This window comes from Malania oleifera, chromosome 10 (assembly GCF_029873635.1).
Source record: "Malania oleifera isolate guangnan ecotype guangnan chromosome 10, ASM2987363v1, whole genome shotgun sequence".
NCBI classification, from domain to species: domain Eukaryota; kingdom Viridiplantae; phylum Streptophyta; class Magnoliopsida; order Santalales; family Ximeniaceae; genus Malania; species Malania oleifera.
Genome location: NC_080426.1, coordinates 15,746,323 through 15,763,761, shown reverse-complemented (window position 1 = coordinate 15,763,761; position 17,439 = coordinate 15,746,323). Strand labels below are relative to the sequence as shown.

Genomic DNA, 17,439 nt, shown 5'->3' with positions numbered 1-17,439 from the left:
CTATTTATAGGCAAAAAATGACCTTTCATTTTTCATGAAGTTATGTATATATTAAGTAGATACAACCTTACATTCAAGGTACATTCATCTAATTAACCTTGTGCATTTAAGAGATATATGAATAAATGACCATAACCCAATCCAAGTATTATCTTCTTTTTTCCAAGATAAAATAATAATATACATCTTCTTTTCCAAGATAAAATAATAATATTAAAATAATATTAAAATACACTAACAACTTGTGATATATATTAATTTAATACAAAAAAAAAAAACTAAAGATATAATCCCTTGTATTATCATCACAAAATAAAAGTAGAGAGTTTTTAGCAAACATCAAAAGTTCCGATAGTTAATTAATTATATAAAAGAAAAAATAAAATTACCCTATATTGGTATTGAATTTAGAGTCATATTAAATTTAGATAAGATGTAATATAAAATTATATTGAAATTTGTCCAAATTCACTTAAATCTAAATTTAAAGTCTAAAATCTATGCTCTCAAATACTAACTTAGTGTTTCAATCATTATATGAGTTTCAAAAATTAAATAAAATGGTCAATACTAACAACTAGAAGTAAAAAAATTTATCGGTTGTTCCATTAATTTAATTAGGGCAAAAGACACTAACCTGAGGCTTCAAAAAATTTTGGGACCTTTTTTTAGGTTTTAGAATTGGAACATCTTCTGAGATTTCTCAAAAAGGTTCAAACATTCTTTACATTTTATCAAAAAATAAGTTTTTTCAAGAAATTTCTGTATCTTTTTGGCAAACCTCAGGTAAGGTCTATGACATTTTTGAAACATCAGAAAATGTTTGTGTCATTTTTGACAAATTTCGGGGGAGGTCCTTGAAATTTTTAAAACCTGAGAATAAGTCTTTGCCTTTTTTTTATCAAACCTAAGGAGCGATGAGCGTCTTTTGTCTATTTAATTAATATAAATATTGAAATAAATAAAAGTTGCTAAAATCATAACTACTTGTACTGTCTTGTAATTTCATTTAAGTCAATTATTTGTAGGATGACGTTTTCCTTATTTAAGTTTACAAGACAATTTTATCTAATTAATAATTAATTATTTGTGTGCCATGCACATGTTTTCTAAATCCATTATAATAAATAGTTTTTTGTTAATAAAAGAAGTGTTTTGTAAGTGTCTTGTGTAGGTGATTTTTATTTTTATTTTTTTTTATTTTATTATCTACTCTCATGCATATTGAACAATTTTTGTTAATACAATTTAGTTTTTGGGTTTTCTTAAACTTTTCCAAGATTCATATTTTAAAACTTCTAAAGCTAAAATCTAACTCTATTTAATCTACCTATTATTATATTTTATGAATATCTTCAGTATTGGTTTTTTAAATATTATAAATTATCCATGAATTATATATATATATATATATATCCTAAAAAATATATTAATTTATAACTTTTTATAAGGGATGTGCCACATTCTTAATTAGAAGGTTAAAAGAGATAGATTTGGTTAAAAAAAAAAAAATTAAGATGAAAGGACTAAGGGATTGTTTGGAACCATTTATGTCAAAGTATTTTTTTCAAAATAAGTATTGAATTGTAAAAGTATTGAAAGTTATAAGTGATATTTGATTGTCCTTAAAATAAATGGTATTTGGATGTTTACTTTTTATTATAGCTATACAATTATTTTTAAACATATTTTTAATTAAAAATTCTATTTTTAATTAAATTTTTCATATCAACTAAAAATAATGTAATATTATTATTTATCAATTAACAATAATTTTTTTATTAATGCATATTTTATAACATATTATTATCACATTAATTTATGCTAAAAATAGTATTAATAACTAAATTAAAAATTTTAATTAATTTAATGTTAATTTAAATGTACGGATGGTTCTTTTTATTAATCTCATAATTTAATTATATTTATTAATAATTAATAGGTTATAATGCATAATAAAGTAATATATAATTAATTTTTAATTAATAATTATGTTAAATATTATTTTTAATATATATTTTTAATTAATAATAATCTTATTCTTGATTCATATTTGACATATGATTATGATATTAATTTATGTTACAAAATATGATTAATTAAATTAATATTTTTAATTTTTAATATTAATTTAAATTAATAGTTAGTTCTTATTCTTTGTTCTAAAATTGAATTATGTTTTATTATAAATGTTTATTAACGTACAAATGAAATGTTATTTTTTTTAAAAATATTTATTTTATAATATATTTTGTTATAAAATATATATATATATATATATATATATATATATATATATATATATATATATATATATATATAGAGGGCATTCTCTCTGCACTAAGGAAGAAAAAATTAAATGATATAATTATGGTAATGTGGATTAGTTGTATGCATTAATTTTAAAATTGACAGCGCCACGTTGCTTCGTTGTCGTCGTCGATCCCAATCGCAGCATTTTTGTGGCGAGGATTTCTGCAAGTGCAAATGGGCCCACACTCCCTTTCTCCATCCCCAGCTCCGAGCGAAAAAAAAAAAAAAACGTGAGGTGAAACGCATAGCGGGGAGACGGGCGAAGCTGTGTGTATAAATACCACAGCGGAGGATTTCTCAGGTGGAATGCACCAACCAGCTTCTACAACATTTCGTACGGAGCCTTCTCTCTCTCTCTCTCTCTCTGAGGAAATAGAGCTTCTTCTTCTTCTTCTTCTTCTTCTTCTTTAGCAGCAGCATCCGAGATCCAAAATTCAAGAATATTCTGGAAAAGTAAAGGTGCGCGGTTTTGATTCTAAGTCATTCAATGAATTGCGCATTCCTTGTTTTCAGAGCGTCCGCACATGTGCTGCTGTAATTTTAGCGGTTCTGCGAAATTCGATGAAAAACGAAACCGTAGTTTGTTTGAGTTTATGCGTGAAATATGAAATCGTTTGGAAAAGTTTAAACTCGCGCTTTGAACTCCCAGGATGTTTTGATTAATTTTAGCTCGTGATTTTGGTATTGGCGGGTAAATTCCTTTTGAATCTGATTATTTGAAGGTTTTTTTCTTAAATTTTTTCTGAGTGTGTTACATTTTGAATTTTGATTTCGTTTTTTCCGTTATCGTTTTTGACGATTCGATGATCAGTTGAGCGGCTGAATTCGTGGATGAGACGCATGACTTTCCTTTTTTGATTTTCGCTCGCTGATAAATTAAAGCTCTTATTTAACTAATTATTGTAAGGATACAAGCTGATTTCCACTTTTGAGTGTTGGAAGGATAATTTCTACTATGCACAGACGTGAATTCCGTTCTCACTGTCTTTGAAATTTATCGATAATTTATACAGGAAATCTTACATTGGCTAATAAATTTCTTTCTTCATCTGATAAGTGACAACGTCTTGCCAGGATTTTGCAGGTTGTTCGGTACGTACAGTCTCAATCATTTTGTTTGGAAGGTGAGCAATCTTTTCCCCTGTTTCTTATTCATTCATTGCGCTAGTTAAAAGCTCTCCAGATCCGCTATCAATTTTCAGTCATGAAGGATGATAGAAGTTTCTACATTTTCTGATTACTTTATATGATTTGTGCACTAATTGCGAAAAGGGGTGGAACTCCGTTGAAACACACTAGTTTCTGAGAGTTTTCAGGGAGGCATTTCTTGAGGAACAGGATCGAAGAAAATGAAAAACTCTGTTTCAGATCAGAGCTTGTACATAGAGAGCGAAGAAGAGGATGAAGAAAAAGAATTCATCAACAAAGCCCATGATGATGGAAATGATTCTGATTCTTCCAATTTCTCCGCTGAGAATCAGCAGCAGGTCAAACCCAGTTCTTACAACACCTCATGGCCTCAGAGTTACAGGTTTGTTGAAACCCCCTGTCTCCTCCTTTATCCGTCTTCCTCTGCTCTTCTCTGTTCAGTTTTATGGGTTTCTATGCTACCGAAGATGTGAAGAAGGCCTTCTCCTTTAGTCCATGAATGATTTTGCCCGAATAGAGAACGGAATATGCCACTCATTTATTTGCTTTAATGCCGAAAAGGCTGGTCTCTTTAACACAAGACAGGACAACTTTCCCGCATGTATATGTATATAAAGCAGAAGTCTAGTTAATTCTACCATAAACATCCTCAAAGTCTAGAACTCATTTAATCACATGCAGCTTACAATTTCACATAGTTTAAACGAATTCTACGCAATAAAACAAGTATTCCTTTGATTATCATCTTCTAGTGAATGAATGTTCCGTCTAAATGTGGTTTGGTTGTTGTTTCTTGCAGGCAGTCAATTGACCTGTACAGTAGCGTGCCTTCTCCGAGTATTGGGTTTCTGGGCACTCCCTCATTGTCCAGATTAGGCAGTTCATTTCTTTCGTCGTCACTGACCGGAAGACACGTGCCGGAAGCAATATCTTCCATAGTGAAACCTCTCTTGCCAAAGGTTGCGGATGAGCATCTGCAGCAGCAAAGGCCAAGTTCTCATGCCTTGCCTCCTTCAATTCCATCAAGGAAGCCTTCCATAAGGGAAAAGCCCTCCCAGATCTCACATGAACTTCCACTCTCTCGCCAATGCTCATTCGGACAGGCTGTGCTAAATGGTAAGTCACAAGAACCAACATATTTGTGCTCACATCATTCCCCTTAAGAAGCCTTAATTTTTCCCTGTTTTTCGTTTTTTAATTTATTTTTCCAATAATTTGTGATGAGCTGGTTACTCTGAGGGGCATTGATTGTCTCCTTAATTTCCTCCATGCTTCAACAATGCCTTTTTCCTTCTCCCTACTAGACAACTGAGGTGGTGACATTTTTTGTAGCGCTGAAACTTTTATGTGTGTTAGATTTGTGCCCCGTAGCTTTAATGGGTGAAAATTAACGACCCATTCAATTTAATATTCATAGGCAATGAAATAGACGGAAGCTCCATCAGGCAAGGACTCCAGTCACTCCATTTAGGAGTAGCTAGGCCAACTATTGTAGGGCTAGGCCGTGCTATTTTTGGAATACGCACCGGGTATCCACGCATCCGTTTTACGGTTCACGTGACTAATCCTGCGCCCCTTGAAGTTGACCCCATAACTCCAAAGGGAGGGTAAATTTAGGAGTTCAAGGACAGAAATGAGGCCGGGAGGGTTTGAACACCTGACCTTGTGAAAGGCACTCCCGCAGCCCGCACTACCACTTGAACCATACCCTGGAGGTGTTAAGCCGTGCTATTGAAAGGCAGAATAGTTAAAGTGGACTAGGTGAGGACCCTAGAGTAGACTAGTCATGTTGGGAACATCTCAATGGTTCCAATTTGAGACTTTGGGTCCAAAATTTAGATTCCAACTAAGATAGACTACCATCCAATAATTATTTATTAAAAATACCCAAACTTTCAAGATTTAATGTGATTAATCAGACTATCTAATAGTTTTTCCTGGAATGAAAAAAAAAAAAAGTGGATTAGTCATGTACTCATGCTGGTTGTGACATTAATACTAGGTATTGTTTAGATTCATCCTGAATGTCTCTCAGAGGTTTTTTGTTTTTTTTTTTTAACACTTTGGATGGGTGACGAAGAATGTCGGCTAGGCTGCCACTTGCCTTCTTTGGATAATTGGATTACTACAAACACTTACCTTAGTTGTAGGGTAGGTCCCTTTGCTGCTGAGGCCACATGAACCTGCTCATAGACTACTGTAGAACACACCGGCCCATCCTCAATCCCTTAAGCTCACTCAGCCAGTTCAGGGAGGGTAGGGCCACATCCACATCCTTGTCCACATTCATGACTAAACCTAGGGTTTAAATTTTTAATTTTTTATATAGGGTTTCTAAAGCTAAAGTTTGATGATGCCTCCTTTTATATGTTTATGAATTATGCCTTCTGATCACGTAACTCATTTTTTTTCTTTAGCAATAAAGCGACCTTTCTTTATAAATAAAAATGCCTTTTATTGGCAGGTTGCCACTTGCCAACTACATTATGACCACGGAGGGTTAGCAGCCTTTCATGTCAATTTCAGCTTATATCAATTTCATGTTTCCGCATCTCATTTGACGAATAACGAATATAGTATGTATTTCAAGAAAATTATATTCATGAGATGAGAAGGCTTTTCGTCGTACAGTGTGGATATCTTATCTGCCACGCACCCCTTGTCCTTTCCAATGACCTGTAGCCCCCCACCCACGTGCTGCATATGGAAAGGTCAACTTTGTTGAGCTGAAATATCATTTTGATCATTTGAGCATGTTTCTGCAAATCATAATACGATTTTACAAAATAAAATTTAACATAATTCTTTTGAAGTTCAGTTAATTAATTACTCTGCGCAATTATAAATTCAAAGAGTGAAAATCTTACAAAATGATTTAATATATGGGTGGTAGGAATGAATGTTCTGTGTGGGGTTGGCATTCTTTCTACTCCGTATGCGGTGAAAGAAGGGGGATGGGCTGGGCTGTCCCTACTTGTGATATTTGGATTGCTGTCTTACTACACTGGAGTCCTCTTGCGTTGCTGCTTAGACAGTGAGCCTGACCTTGAGACATACCCGGACATCGGCCAAGCTGCATTTGGCACCGCCGGCCGGGTTCTCATCTCGGCAAGTCCTTTTTTCCCCTCTTGTAATTTTTTTTTTAAATTGCTTATTTTTTAATTGAATTCAACGAATTAAAAGATGAAACAATGTATTTTTATAAATGGTTCCAGAAATGAAAAGAGAGAGAGAGAGAGAGAGAGAGAATATGGCTCTTGCATGATCTAGATGAAAATATTACTTTTGTTTTGGAAAATTTCGAAACAAAAATTATGCTGTTTTTTTTTTCGGGTAATTATCTCAGCGCTGGCTGGATATATAACCGTGATTGGGCGCTGACACTGTTCCTATTTTTGTCTTTTTGGGTGCAGATAGTATTATACGTGGAGCTTTATGTAAGTGCATCTGGCTTTCCTTTGTGTTCTCTAATGTGTGTGTTGGTCAAAGAAATATTTTAATTAAAATATAAAACTTTAGCCAGCCGGACCACCCAGGTGGCAATGCACACCGGATATGTTGTCTAGGAAATGTTTTATTTAAAAATATGACGTTATTTTTAATTTAAATTTGTGATAAATTTATTAAAATGTAATAAAATTATGTTTTGTTAATTAACTAATTTCGCACAATTTTATCTAAAGTTTCAACCACAATTTCAGTCCCTTCCAATTATTTTTGTTTGTGGGGCATCACATATATAATAATGCTCAATGGAACAAAAATTCTTGGGACATATCACAGGTATAATTCTTTATTTTCTCTTTCTAGAATTATTGCGAATTATATCTTCTCCATAGCAGCATGAAGCCTCCCACATACATCCTCTCTATTTGCAGGCATGTTGTGTTGAATATATAATTTTGGAGAGTGATAACCTGTCATCATTATTTCCAAATGCACATTTAAGTATGGGAGGATTCGAGTTAAATTCACACCATTTCTTTGCGTTGCTGACCACACTTGCTGTTCTTCCCACTGTTTGGCTTCGAGACCTCAGTGTTCTTAGTTATATCTCTGGTGAGTTCTAAGTACAGCAATTTCTTAGCATGTATATTGAGTACTATTTCTGTAACCACAAATAATTTGAATTGCTGGGGTGGCTCAAAATTAAACTGCTCACACTGCTTCCTTGAAAGGCTGCTTTACAATTTAGGGGGCTGTTGATTATCAATTTGTGTGAAGCCAAAAACAGTATGTATGGCTTGCACATTCTGATTGCGTATTGGTCTCTTGCGAGTTTTTAGATTGTGATTAATTATCTTTGTTTCCAGCTGGTGGAGTTGTTGCATCAATATTAGTCGTCCTGTGCTTGTGTTGGGTTGGCCTGGTAGACGAAGTTGGCTTTCAGAGCAAAGGGACCACACTCAACCTCACGACTCTTCCTGTTGCTATCGGCCTCTATGGGTACTGCTATTCAGGACATGCTGTTCTCCCTAACATCTACACATCAATGGAAAAACGAAGCCAATATCCAGCAGTGCTCTTAACTGCGTAAGCTTTCCGTGTGCTTAAAAGTGACTCTTTAGTTTGATATCCTTATCGAATCCTGTCAACTCATGTGCATCTACTGCAGCCTTGTCTCAAAAGTATGGACTAGATGCAGGCTGAAGTGTATTAAATCTAGCTGAGTCCTAATTCATTGCCAAATAGACCTTTTTATTACCCATGTTTGGGCTTTGGTCCCTCTATGCACCGTACTTTTATCTCTAATTTTTATCATATGGACTGTTATGATCTGCTTTTGTGGTACTGCTTGTTGGAAACATTTGATGGTGGGTTTTGCCATATTGGCTAGACAGTGCAATACATTTAAAAATGGGGTTAAATATGCTAGTTACGATATAGAAAAATCAAATATTACTCTGAAAACAATCCTGGTAATTTGATATCCCAATTTTTTGATTTGTTTTTAAAATGTGCTTCTTGATCTTCGCAGTTTTGGTATTTGTACAATGTTGTATGCTGGAGTTGCTGTTGTTGGATACATGATGTTTGGTAAATTGACTGAATCTCAGTTCACTCTAAACATGCCCCATAATTTGGTCGCCTCCAAAATTGCTGTCTGGACTACGGTATGTTCAATGCAGTGTTTTTTTCATTGTTATGCTGCATTTCCAATTATTGTTAGATACTTTCCCAGAATGATAGCTCAGCAATATTCTGAATGCGTATCTCCTATTTCCAGTAAATCATTAACGGAAATCTCATATTTACCCCCGTTTTTTTTATATTACTATTATTATCATTCATTTGGAGAATTCTCTGTAAAACCATGTACTAGGCCATGTCCACTCGATGCCATCTGGTTCCATTCAAATCACTGTCTGCCAACCTAGGTCAATGCCACTGTCAGTCAACCTGTATTGCAGATAATGAGTAATACATAGTAAGATTAACGTAATTATTAAAATAAATAGAGATTTGGTATGGTCAACCACATCTTTTCACCTGGGTTTTAGCTCAATCAATTGTATTTGGCTCAAATCCCTAAGGCTCTGTTTGGAACTCATAAAACATTAAAGAAAGGAAAGGAAAGGAAAATATTAAACCAGAAGGCCTTGGGTGTCTGCGAAGTGTTTTTTTCCTTCCCCACATGAGGTTTGGTGGTCATTATCATTCACTTTATCTTCTGTTTGTTTTTTCTTGCAGGTTGTTAACCCATTCACCAAATATCCTTTGATGTAATTTTAGAAAATCTGCTTACAGACTGAGCTGGTGATGAAGTATGGTTTCCTAATTTCTTTTTGAAGGAAATAGATTAGCGAATTCTTTTCTTTGCTGTGAGATATTGAATTATTACATTAATGAAGTAAAATCTGGGGTTTTTTTTTTTTTTTTTCCTTAACTAGAAATCACATATGCACTAACCATGACTCCAGTGGCAATGAGTCTGGAAGAGTTGATCCCATCGGATCATCTAAAGTCTCATATTTATTCCATCCTCATTCGAACAGCATTGGTGATTTCTACCCTGATCGTGGGCCTATCTGTCCCCTTCTTTGGTGAGTATCTCTGCTCAAATTTAGTCATTATGATGTTCCATGTAATTGCCAATAAGGCTGTCTTTCATGGCAACAACTGGAGCATAATGAAATGAAGATAAATAGAGGAAACCAATTATATTTGCAAAATACAATTGGAAGCCTTTATGTTAGATTACTACTTTACTTAAAAGTTTAAGTTGTGGACGAACAATGTATATCAAGCTTTAACACTACCCCGCACGTGCAGTCCAACAGCAAGTAGAGAGATAAACACATGATAAATAGCACTCATAATAAGAAATGTAAATTTTTTTTTTTAAATTGCGGACAATAAGACTAGAACCCAAGACCTCCTGGTAACTAGCTCTGATACCATGTTAGGTTACTACTTTATCTAAAAGCTTAAACTGTTAGGTTGTGGGCAAATAATGTATATTAAGTTTTAACACATTTTGGATTAAGAAGGGCATATGACACTGGTATTCTATTCTGATTAGTATATTGTACTATGTCATCAACTCTTTATTGTAAAACTAAAGCCTTGTTTGGAACCTGCCCATGCTGATTAGTTTTTTTGTCATGTTGTCACCTCTTTGTCATCAACAGGTCTGGTGATGGCACTGATTGGATCTTTTCTTACAATGCTCGTAGTAAGTTGTTTATTATTATTATTGATCTCAATGAAGTCAATTTAGAAATACAATATGAAACTTTGCACTGTCATATGATTAAATATTTATATTGCAGTCATTGATTCTTCCTTGTGCTTGTTACCTGAGCATCTTGAAGGGAAGAGTAACCCATTTGCAGGTATGGCCACTTCATACCACGACTAGTATATCATATGACAACAATCTTATATATTCATCCACAAGGCTAAAATACAAAAACCCTAGAAAAGGAGATCATCAGCAGTAAATTGTTTGTGTAGCATGCATGCCTTCTGATATATTTTGTTAATTTTGTAGGGATCACTCTGTGTATTGGTTATCGTGGTCGGTTCTTTATCATCAGCCATTGGAACATATTCCGCCCTCTCCAAGATTATTGAGAGTTTGAATTGAGATTGTTGCCAAGTTTCTTCAACAGATTGATTCTGCAGACATCATTCCAAATTTTGTTCCTCTTCCTTATTAGTTTTTTTTTTTTCTTCTGATTGAACTTCGAGTGGTCGGATTTAGTACTTCTCCTTATCTTTTTCTTTATTTTTTTTTAATGTTTCATATTTTGAAATTATGTATGTTTTTGCATTTTTCTTAGGAAAGGATTAAGACGCATAGCATGGATTTTACTTTTGTCTTTTGGAATTGAAATCTAGTGCATTTTATTCGTGCAATCAAACCATAATAGGCCAAATCTGCATTTGATGTTTTGAAGGACATTAAAACATTGATTGATCTCATTCTATTTATAACTAGCATGAAAAATACCTTGCTCTGAATTATACAATGTTATCTATGTAGGTAAAACAAATCATCATTTTATACATATATATTTTTTATTTTTTTATATATGATTGTATCATATAAAATATTTTTTTATTTTCAGCTTAAGTTAGCGGTGCATTAGTTCTGTAGCCCTCTAGGCTAAGCCAACTATCCAAAAACATTTGGACTGCCAAATAACCTGAAATGCTCAAGCAAAGATGTTTGGTAGCATGCATACCCAAGTTTACAAACTGGATAATCTTTCCTCCGCAACAAATGGGGTGAGAATTGGAGTATTTGAAATTCCACTCTCTTGTTCAAGATAGCACACAGTAAGTTAATCCTATGTCACACGATAAGTTAATCTATATCTCCCGAGATAGATTAATAGGATAGCACAACTCCACATAACGTGTTCATCTCCCCCACATAGGTAACATGTTGGGTGTCTTCTAATTGCACCGATTCCACTAACTTGTAACACGTATGCTCAACAAAGACTGCACATGTGACAGTGATATAAATATGGGAGATCCTCATGTGCATGCAAAGCCCTGCTGACAAATATTAGGGGTGTCTCAATAGACGGACGACTTTAATCTCCGGATTTGGTGTCGCACCATAATGTTCAAAATGATGCAATGGTGGCTGGAGTCTCCAAATTATCAAATATATATATTCAAAATTTTTACAAATAAAAGAATAAAGATAGGGCTAAACTTACCATTTTCAAGAATCTAGTCACTGATGTAGTTTGACCTCTCTATATCTAGTTTGTGACAACAAACTTGTTAAAAAAAGTCTATTCAAATAAGTGAAAAAATTATTTAGCCCTTGTATGAAGCTGAGTATTTGAAAAAAAAATTGTAAATTGATTGAAAATGTTTAAATGACAAATGGACATGTCAATTCGAGATGTTTTTCATTAAATTAATTATCAAAAATTCAATTTGATAAATTTACTCGTTTCATATTGCACATGCTATAGATAAAAATTAATAAAACTACAATAAATATATGCCTCATAGTTTTAAAGCTGTTTAGAATAAGAGGAATGGAAAATATTAAAAGTAATATCTGAAAATAAAAATGATCTAATATTATATATGTGTGTGTGTACACATGCGCACTCAAATTAGTACTAAAGTATAATAATAGTGTCATTTTACCTCTTGTGCATCAATATAGATCCAATGACCATACACAAGACTAGTAACAATCATGTCATGAATTTCGTTCATATTTATAGTATTTAGATCAACACTTCCTAAGTAAAACTATGTTAATCTTTTCAATGATAGTATTTGGATCTAAATATTTGCTAATTCTTAATCACACGTAGCATATTGTCTTATATTTACGTGAAGTCCTTGGAAGCAATATTTTTTTTTCTTATCCCAAATAATTTTTCCATACACATTTAAGTGAGGATTGAATGTAGTTAAGTACTTCATAGTGTTTGTCATTCTCACTCGAAAGATCAACTACAAAGAACTAGCTATAGCGTTTTTGTGTATTGGTATGGTTCATAGAAATATTTTAATTTGGGATTATGAAAAGGGAAAGAAAAATATGGGCAGGAGGGATAGAGGGTGAGAGAGTGATAACTTTTGATACTATAAAATGATAAGGGACACCCGTAGAAATAGTTTTTTTTTTTTAAAGTCTGTTTTTAGTTTTTTAAATAATTTATTAAAAAGATAAAAATCAACTCTTTAAAAGTTGAAAAAGGTATTTACCAAACACATCAAGTCCAAAAATTTTACTTTTAAAAAAGAGATTTGAGTTTTAAAAGGACTAAACTTAACCTAAAAATATCTAAAACCTTAAATTGCAAGTCAGTGAAATTCCACTAAAAAATTCAATAAAAAAGATCCATTAACAATAATCTTAATATTCATGCAATAGACTAAATTGATTATCAAACCCAACTAATTAATGAATAAAATAATGGAACCTCTTAAATAACCTAAAATTATAAATTGAATCATGATCTTCCCATATTTCAAAGGGTTTCGTGTTATACTATTTTTCACTATGTGAAAAAATATTAGAGATATATAATCAACTAAGAATAGTTGATTAAGCAACAATTTATTGAATGTGTCAAAAAATTTTAATATTATCTAAACTAATTTATAAAATTAAAAAATTAACTTGCACTTCAGTGGAGGAGTGTTATATTTATTAATAAAAAATTATTTAAAAAAAAATAGTAATTATAAAAAAAAATTAAATGGTAATGAAACCTATGTAAGAAACTCTCACGTGTCCATTTATGAAAATACTTATATTTTTTTTATTAGTTAATTCTCATCGTACCTTTCGTTTTTCTTTGTCCTTATGCCCGGCAGTTTTGCAAATACTTTTGTGCTGTCCGAGATAACTGTGGAGTGCAGACCTTTCAGTCTTCTCCACGTGGATTGGCAGCATCTGATTTATCCTCAAACTACAACCGTCCGATCTGTCCCACTGCCAGCTGACTCTCCATCCAACAGTGAATTCGGTTCAACGTACGGGCCCCAGACTACCCAACACGCACGAGGCTAACATGCGCCATTCGGCCCCCTTCCTCGAACTCGAACCCTCCGCCGGCTGCTCATCCTCTGAGTCTTTACCGGTTACCACCACTGTTCACGGGTTCCACCACATACTTCATTTACCTTCCTCAGCATGTCTCACTCTATGCGACTCTCCCCATCTCTCAAACTCTCTCAATCGAAAAATCCACCGAGACGTTCTCGGCATTTCCCAATCTCAGGCCTCAAATCATCTTCTTTGGTTGCGGATACTGTGTTTTGTCGCAAGCAATTTCCTGCAATCGCTGCCCAAATTACAGCTCCTGCGACTGCTTGGAGAGAAGAAGGGCCTCTGGAGGGCCTCGATGACCTGCCGTTCTCGGTTGAGCTCGGACCCATTTGCAGCGAAACCCAGTTCGATCGAATCGTCGCCGAGGCGCAACAGCTTGAAGAATCCTTGATCATCGTCTGGTGGGTATCAGGGTATTGATGAGTTTGTCTGTTTTTTGTTGATTTTACTATCTGGGTTGTTTGAATAATGATTGAATTTGGTGAGGTTTTGGGGTTCAGTTCGAATAATTGAGTGTTGATTGTTTGTTTTTTATGTGGTTGTTTGAAAATAGTTCTTATGTTACGCCAACTTGGTAGAAGGTTAGGTTCCATTATGATTGCACTTGAGTGTGAATGAACTATGAAATAAATCCATGAGTTAAGTTCATGAATTGTGTTTTCTTTAATGCATGAACCGAGTTTTATTATTCGGTATGACAAACTTTGTAATTGTTTACATTCGTCTGAAGAAGAACATCAGTTGGGTTCATAACCAAGATGGTTTGTACTTGTAGGATGGCAAGCTGGTGCAGGAAATGTATACATTTGAAACCAAAACTGGAAAAATTGGCTGCTGATCACTATCCCAGGTTAGATTGACTTTCTTTTTCAGGCTTTTTAATAGGATATTCTGAACCCTATGATGGTTGAAATTCATTTGGGGTTGAAAAGAATAATGGAACTATTCTTTTTTTTTTTCCCGATGGCAAAGAAGAAAGGAAAGAATGTATAAACAGGATCATAATAAATCCTTCTTGTCAGAGATGAGGACCAAAAAGGAAAAGTATTGAATCAGTACTACCATCTAATCACGCAGTAAATATAATGGAACTAATTATTGTTGCCTCTCCCCACAAGTCTTTTTTCTGAATGATTTAGATATAATTTGTCAAGGTTTTTTTTTTTTTTTTTTTTTTTTTAAATTTTTATTAAAGGTTATTAGAATGATACTTGTAGAATGAATTTAAGGATCTAATCATTTTAAAGGCATAATTTTTAAAACAGTTGAATGGTCTTGAGGAAGACATGGGCTCTCACTAATCAATTATCCGATAACTCTAGTCTTGGAAATCACAAGAAGAAAGTGCCTGTGGAAAATTTTTTGAAAAGAAGAGATAACTTAAAGCATCGGAGTGAAAAGTGAAGTACAACCAAAATTAATTAGGCCTTGTGTGTTTGTCATGGTTTGAGCCAATATGTAACATGTGAACCTTATGTTTCAAGCCAACTTACACCTCAAGGTGTGTGTCTTTTTTTTCCTGAGCCTGCCTTTTCATGCCTTTTGTTGTCGCATGGCAACTCATTCTATTCTAGAACCCTGACTAATAGTGTTTGGTTTAAACTAGTGGAAGATTATTGTTCTTGTCATTGTAAAATTTCAAACTAGAAAGACACTTTTTCATTACTCGGAAAAAAAAATTACTATTGTTCTTTTGGCATTCATTTATTTCCTTTAGCCTATACATGAATAGTTGAATGCCTTATTGGATCTATCTGGATCTTTTTGGGTCTTGGTGTAATAATCAATTTTAGGTAACATGGCTTTTAGTTTGTGCAAGTATGATATTTGCAGGGCATGCAATTCTTAACAATCAGAAACCTCTATTTTGTAGTTTGAACATAAATTGGCTCTAGATGCTAACTCAAAAGATTTAATGTAAAGGAAAAGTGCTGAAATGTTCAGTGATAATCATGTTACGGATGTTTGCTATGCTTTTTTTAGATGCAATTTTAAAATGACAAAAATATTAGGTATTCTTTTAGGTTGCTAAGCTGCTCTGGGGCGACCTTTCTGGTGCTATCAGTGAGGTGTGGGTGTACCAGTGTAGCTAGTACAGAAGGTTTGTGAGTGTAGATTTTTTGGGGCTTGGGAAAAATAAGAAGAATGGGACTATGTGGCGAATGTTTGGTTTGCATTCTTTGGATCTTGTGAACTGAGAAGAATGAGAGGATTTTCATGATGGAAAGAGTTGTGTTCTTAGCTTTGCTTTGATCCTTTTCTTATGATGCTTTTTTGGGGATCTTTCCTTAGGTGATTGTGATTTGCAGCATGATAGGAGAAATGCTTTTGATTTCAAACATTGTCTTTACTGAAATGTCATGCTGCAGGATAAAGCAATTTTTATTCAAACAAGTGTAGACTTTTGTTCCAAAAAATTCTTTTAAAAAAGTTATTTTATTCAAACAATGTTTATATGATAATGGAACAATATGCACTAAAAAAATCGAATCCATCTATGGGAAGAACTTGGGTTTTGTTCCAAGTCAACCTGCCCGGCTTAATCAGATCATTGGCTTTCAGTCCCCTTGATAATTTGCTTTCTGGTTCTTATCTGACTGGACTCAGGACATGGCTTCTCTCATTAAGGGCCCGCTTAGCTGTGAAAATACTTCCAGTTTTTCAAAGAATTACAAAAATTGTCACCTTGTTTTCCAGTTTTCCAACATTTGTCTGGAATAGTTGGAAAATGTGTTTTTATTGTTTTCCAGCTTTCCACTATGAATGTTGGAAAACTAGAAAACAAGGTAGCATCTTTTGTAATTATTTGGAAGACTGAAAATGGAAAACGAAAACTGTTTCTCACGACTAAATAGGCTTCTAAGCCTCTCTTTTGGCTGCCTATGCATCACATTGTTTTTATGCTTTGTCATGTGTTGTGTCATGGCCACTTTTTCCCATTTCCCTTAAAGGAGGACACCAGAAATGAAGCATTTAAGGCAGTGATCTCACCTGGTTGTCTGTTTGTTGGATTGCTTGCCCATATTTTTGTTATAAATCGCACCAACCATTGTGTTTACAATTATCAGAGATACTTATATCTTTTTCTGGTGGACTGTACATTGTAAATATGGCTTGCCCAATAACTGAGTGTTTTCTTTCTTTGAAATACTGTTTTGTAGAATTCGGTTTTACTATGTTGATGTCAATGCAGTCCCACACAGGCTTGTAGCCCATGCAGGAGTCACTGTAAGTCTGTCTTGTGCTCCAGATGGTTTATATTTCAACGATAAGAATATCAGAGATAGCAGTAGCTAATTATATTAACTGGAATAAGATCAACCCACCCTTACCTAGTCTAAGTGATATTTCAAATGAAATGTTTGCATTTCTGGACTTGCATGACCTTTCCTTTCTGAAACAAATGGCCATGGGAATTATTTCACCTTATTAATCCCATGGATTTGCATTGCTCTAGAGATCAACTTTCAGGATGCTGTTTGACTTAATTTTTCATGTTTCTTAACCTGCAAACTTCAAACGTGTGCAGAAGATGCCGACGATACAGGTAACTTTCTAGTGCTGTAATTTACCTTACGGAAGTTTCCTTCGTCTTGTTACTAATGAAAACAGCTGTGGAGCAGCTATGGAGAGGTACTGAAAAGCAAGCTGAGGTGATCGGAGGACACAAAGCATATTTGGTTGTAAATGAGGTCCGCGAGATGATTGAAAATGATTGTAATATATAATTTATTTAATAAAAAAAAATTCTCTTGCAAACCCCCCAAATTTTAAACATGCTAGGGTCACAGCTGAGATGTATAAAAGAAAAATGGCATTTATGTTCATTTGAGTCACTGCACCATATCAATGTTTCTTCTTCAAGATGAAAAACAGTTGAATTCCTTGCAATGAAAGAACAAAAATGGATTCATGAGGGTTTATTACTGAATCAT

At 33.9% G+C, this 17,439-nt stretch overlaps 2 protein-coding genes across 22 annotated transcripts; both read left to right on the top strand.

Annotated features, from left to right (window-relative positions):
* The first annotated feature begins 2,539 nt into the window (after positions 1 to 2,539).
* LOC131165407 (amino acid transporter AVT1C-like) lies at positions 2,540 to 10,829 on the top strand. Of its 19 annotated transcripts, none has more exons than XM_058123173.1 (14): positions 2,547 to 2,772; positions 3,398 to 3,437; positions 3,586 to 3,844; positions 4,262 to 4,578; positions 6,356 to 6,570; positions 6,876 to 6,899; positions 7,341 to 7,521; positions 7,776 to 7,995; positions 8,441 to 8,576; positions 9,154 to 9,177; positions 9,365 to 9,506; positions 10,095 to 10,138; positions 10,236 to 10,298; positions 10,457 to 10,829. In XM_058123173.1, exons 3-14 carry the CDS (start codon positions 3,663 to 3,665, stop codon positions 10,550 to 10,552), a joined length of 1,644 nt encoding a protein of 547 aa, XP_057979156.1. In that variant the 5' UTR covers positions 2,547 to 2,772; positions 3,398 to 3,437; positions 3,586 to 3,662; the 3' UTR covers positions 10,553 to 10,829. The 19 variants fall into 19 exon arrangements, with proteins under 19 accessions (XP_057979171.1, XP_057979156.1, XP_057979157.1 ...); XM_058123174.1 differs by having other exon boundaries at positions 3,388 to 3,437; XM_058123175.1 differs by having other exon boundaries at positions 2,615 to 2,772; positions 3,388 to 3,437; positions 3,630 to 3,844.
* A 2,255-nt stretch (positions 10,830 to 13,084) lies between these two features.
* LOC131165409 (thioredoxin-like 3-2, chloroplastic) lies at positions 13,085 to 17,425 on the top strand. 3 transcript variants are annotated; one of them, XM_058123194.1, is made up of 5 exons: positions 13,454 to 13,905; positions 14,280 to 14,354; positions 16,666 to 16,732; positions 17,034 to 17,051; positions 17,128 to 17,425. In XM_058123194.1, the coding sequence occupies exons 1-5, from the start codon at positions 13,589 to 13,591 to the stop codon at positions 17,230 to 17,232; spliced, it is 582 nt and encodes a 193-aa protein (XP_057979177.1). In that variant the 5' UTR covers positions 13,454 to 13,588; the 3' UTR covers positions 17,233 to 17,425. The 3 variants fall into 3 exon arrangements, with proteins under 3 accessions (XP_057979179.1, XP_057979178.1, XP_057979177.1); XM_058123196.1 differs by lacking the exon at positions 17,034 to 17,051 and having other exon boundaries at positions 13,085 to 13,905; positions 17,117 to 17,425; XM_058123195.1 differs by lacking the exon at positions 17,128 to 17,425 and having other exon boundaries at positions 13,451 to 13,905; positions 16,962 to 17,044.
* The last annotated feature ends 14 nt before the right edge of the window (positions 17,426 to 17,439 follow it).

Coding starts and splice junctions, on each gene's coding strand:
- LOC131165407 (XM_058123173.1), top strand. CDS start 3,663: ATGAAAAACTCTGTTTCAGATCAGAGCTTGTACATAGAGAGCGAAGAA. Junction 9,178..9,364: donor TTAACCCATTCACCAAATAT/CCTTTGATGTAA, acceptor GAAATCACATAT/GCACTAACCATGACTCCAGT. Junction 9,507..10,094: donor CCTATCTGTCCCCTTCTTTG/GTGAGTATCTCT, acceptor TGTCATCAACAG/GTCTGGTGATGGCACTGATT.
- LOC131165409 (XM_058123194.1), top strand. CDS start 13,589: ATGTCTCACTCTATGCGACTCTCCCCATCTCTCAAACTCTCTCAATCG. Junction 13,906..14,279: donor GAATCCTTGATCATCGTCTG/GTGGGTATCAGG, acceptor TTGTACTTGTAG/GATGGCAAGCTGGTGCAGGA. Junction 14,355..16,665: donor GCTGCTGATCACTATCCCAG/GTTAGATTGACT, acceptor ACTGTTTTGTAG/AATTCGGTTTTACTATGTTG.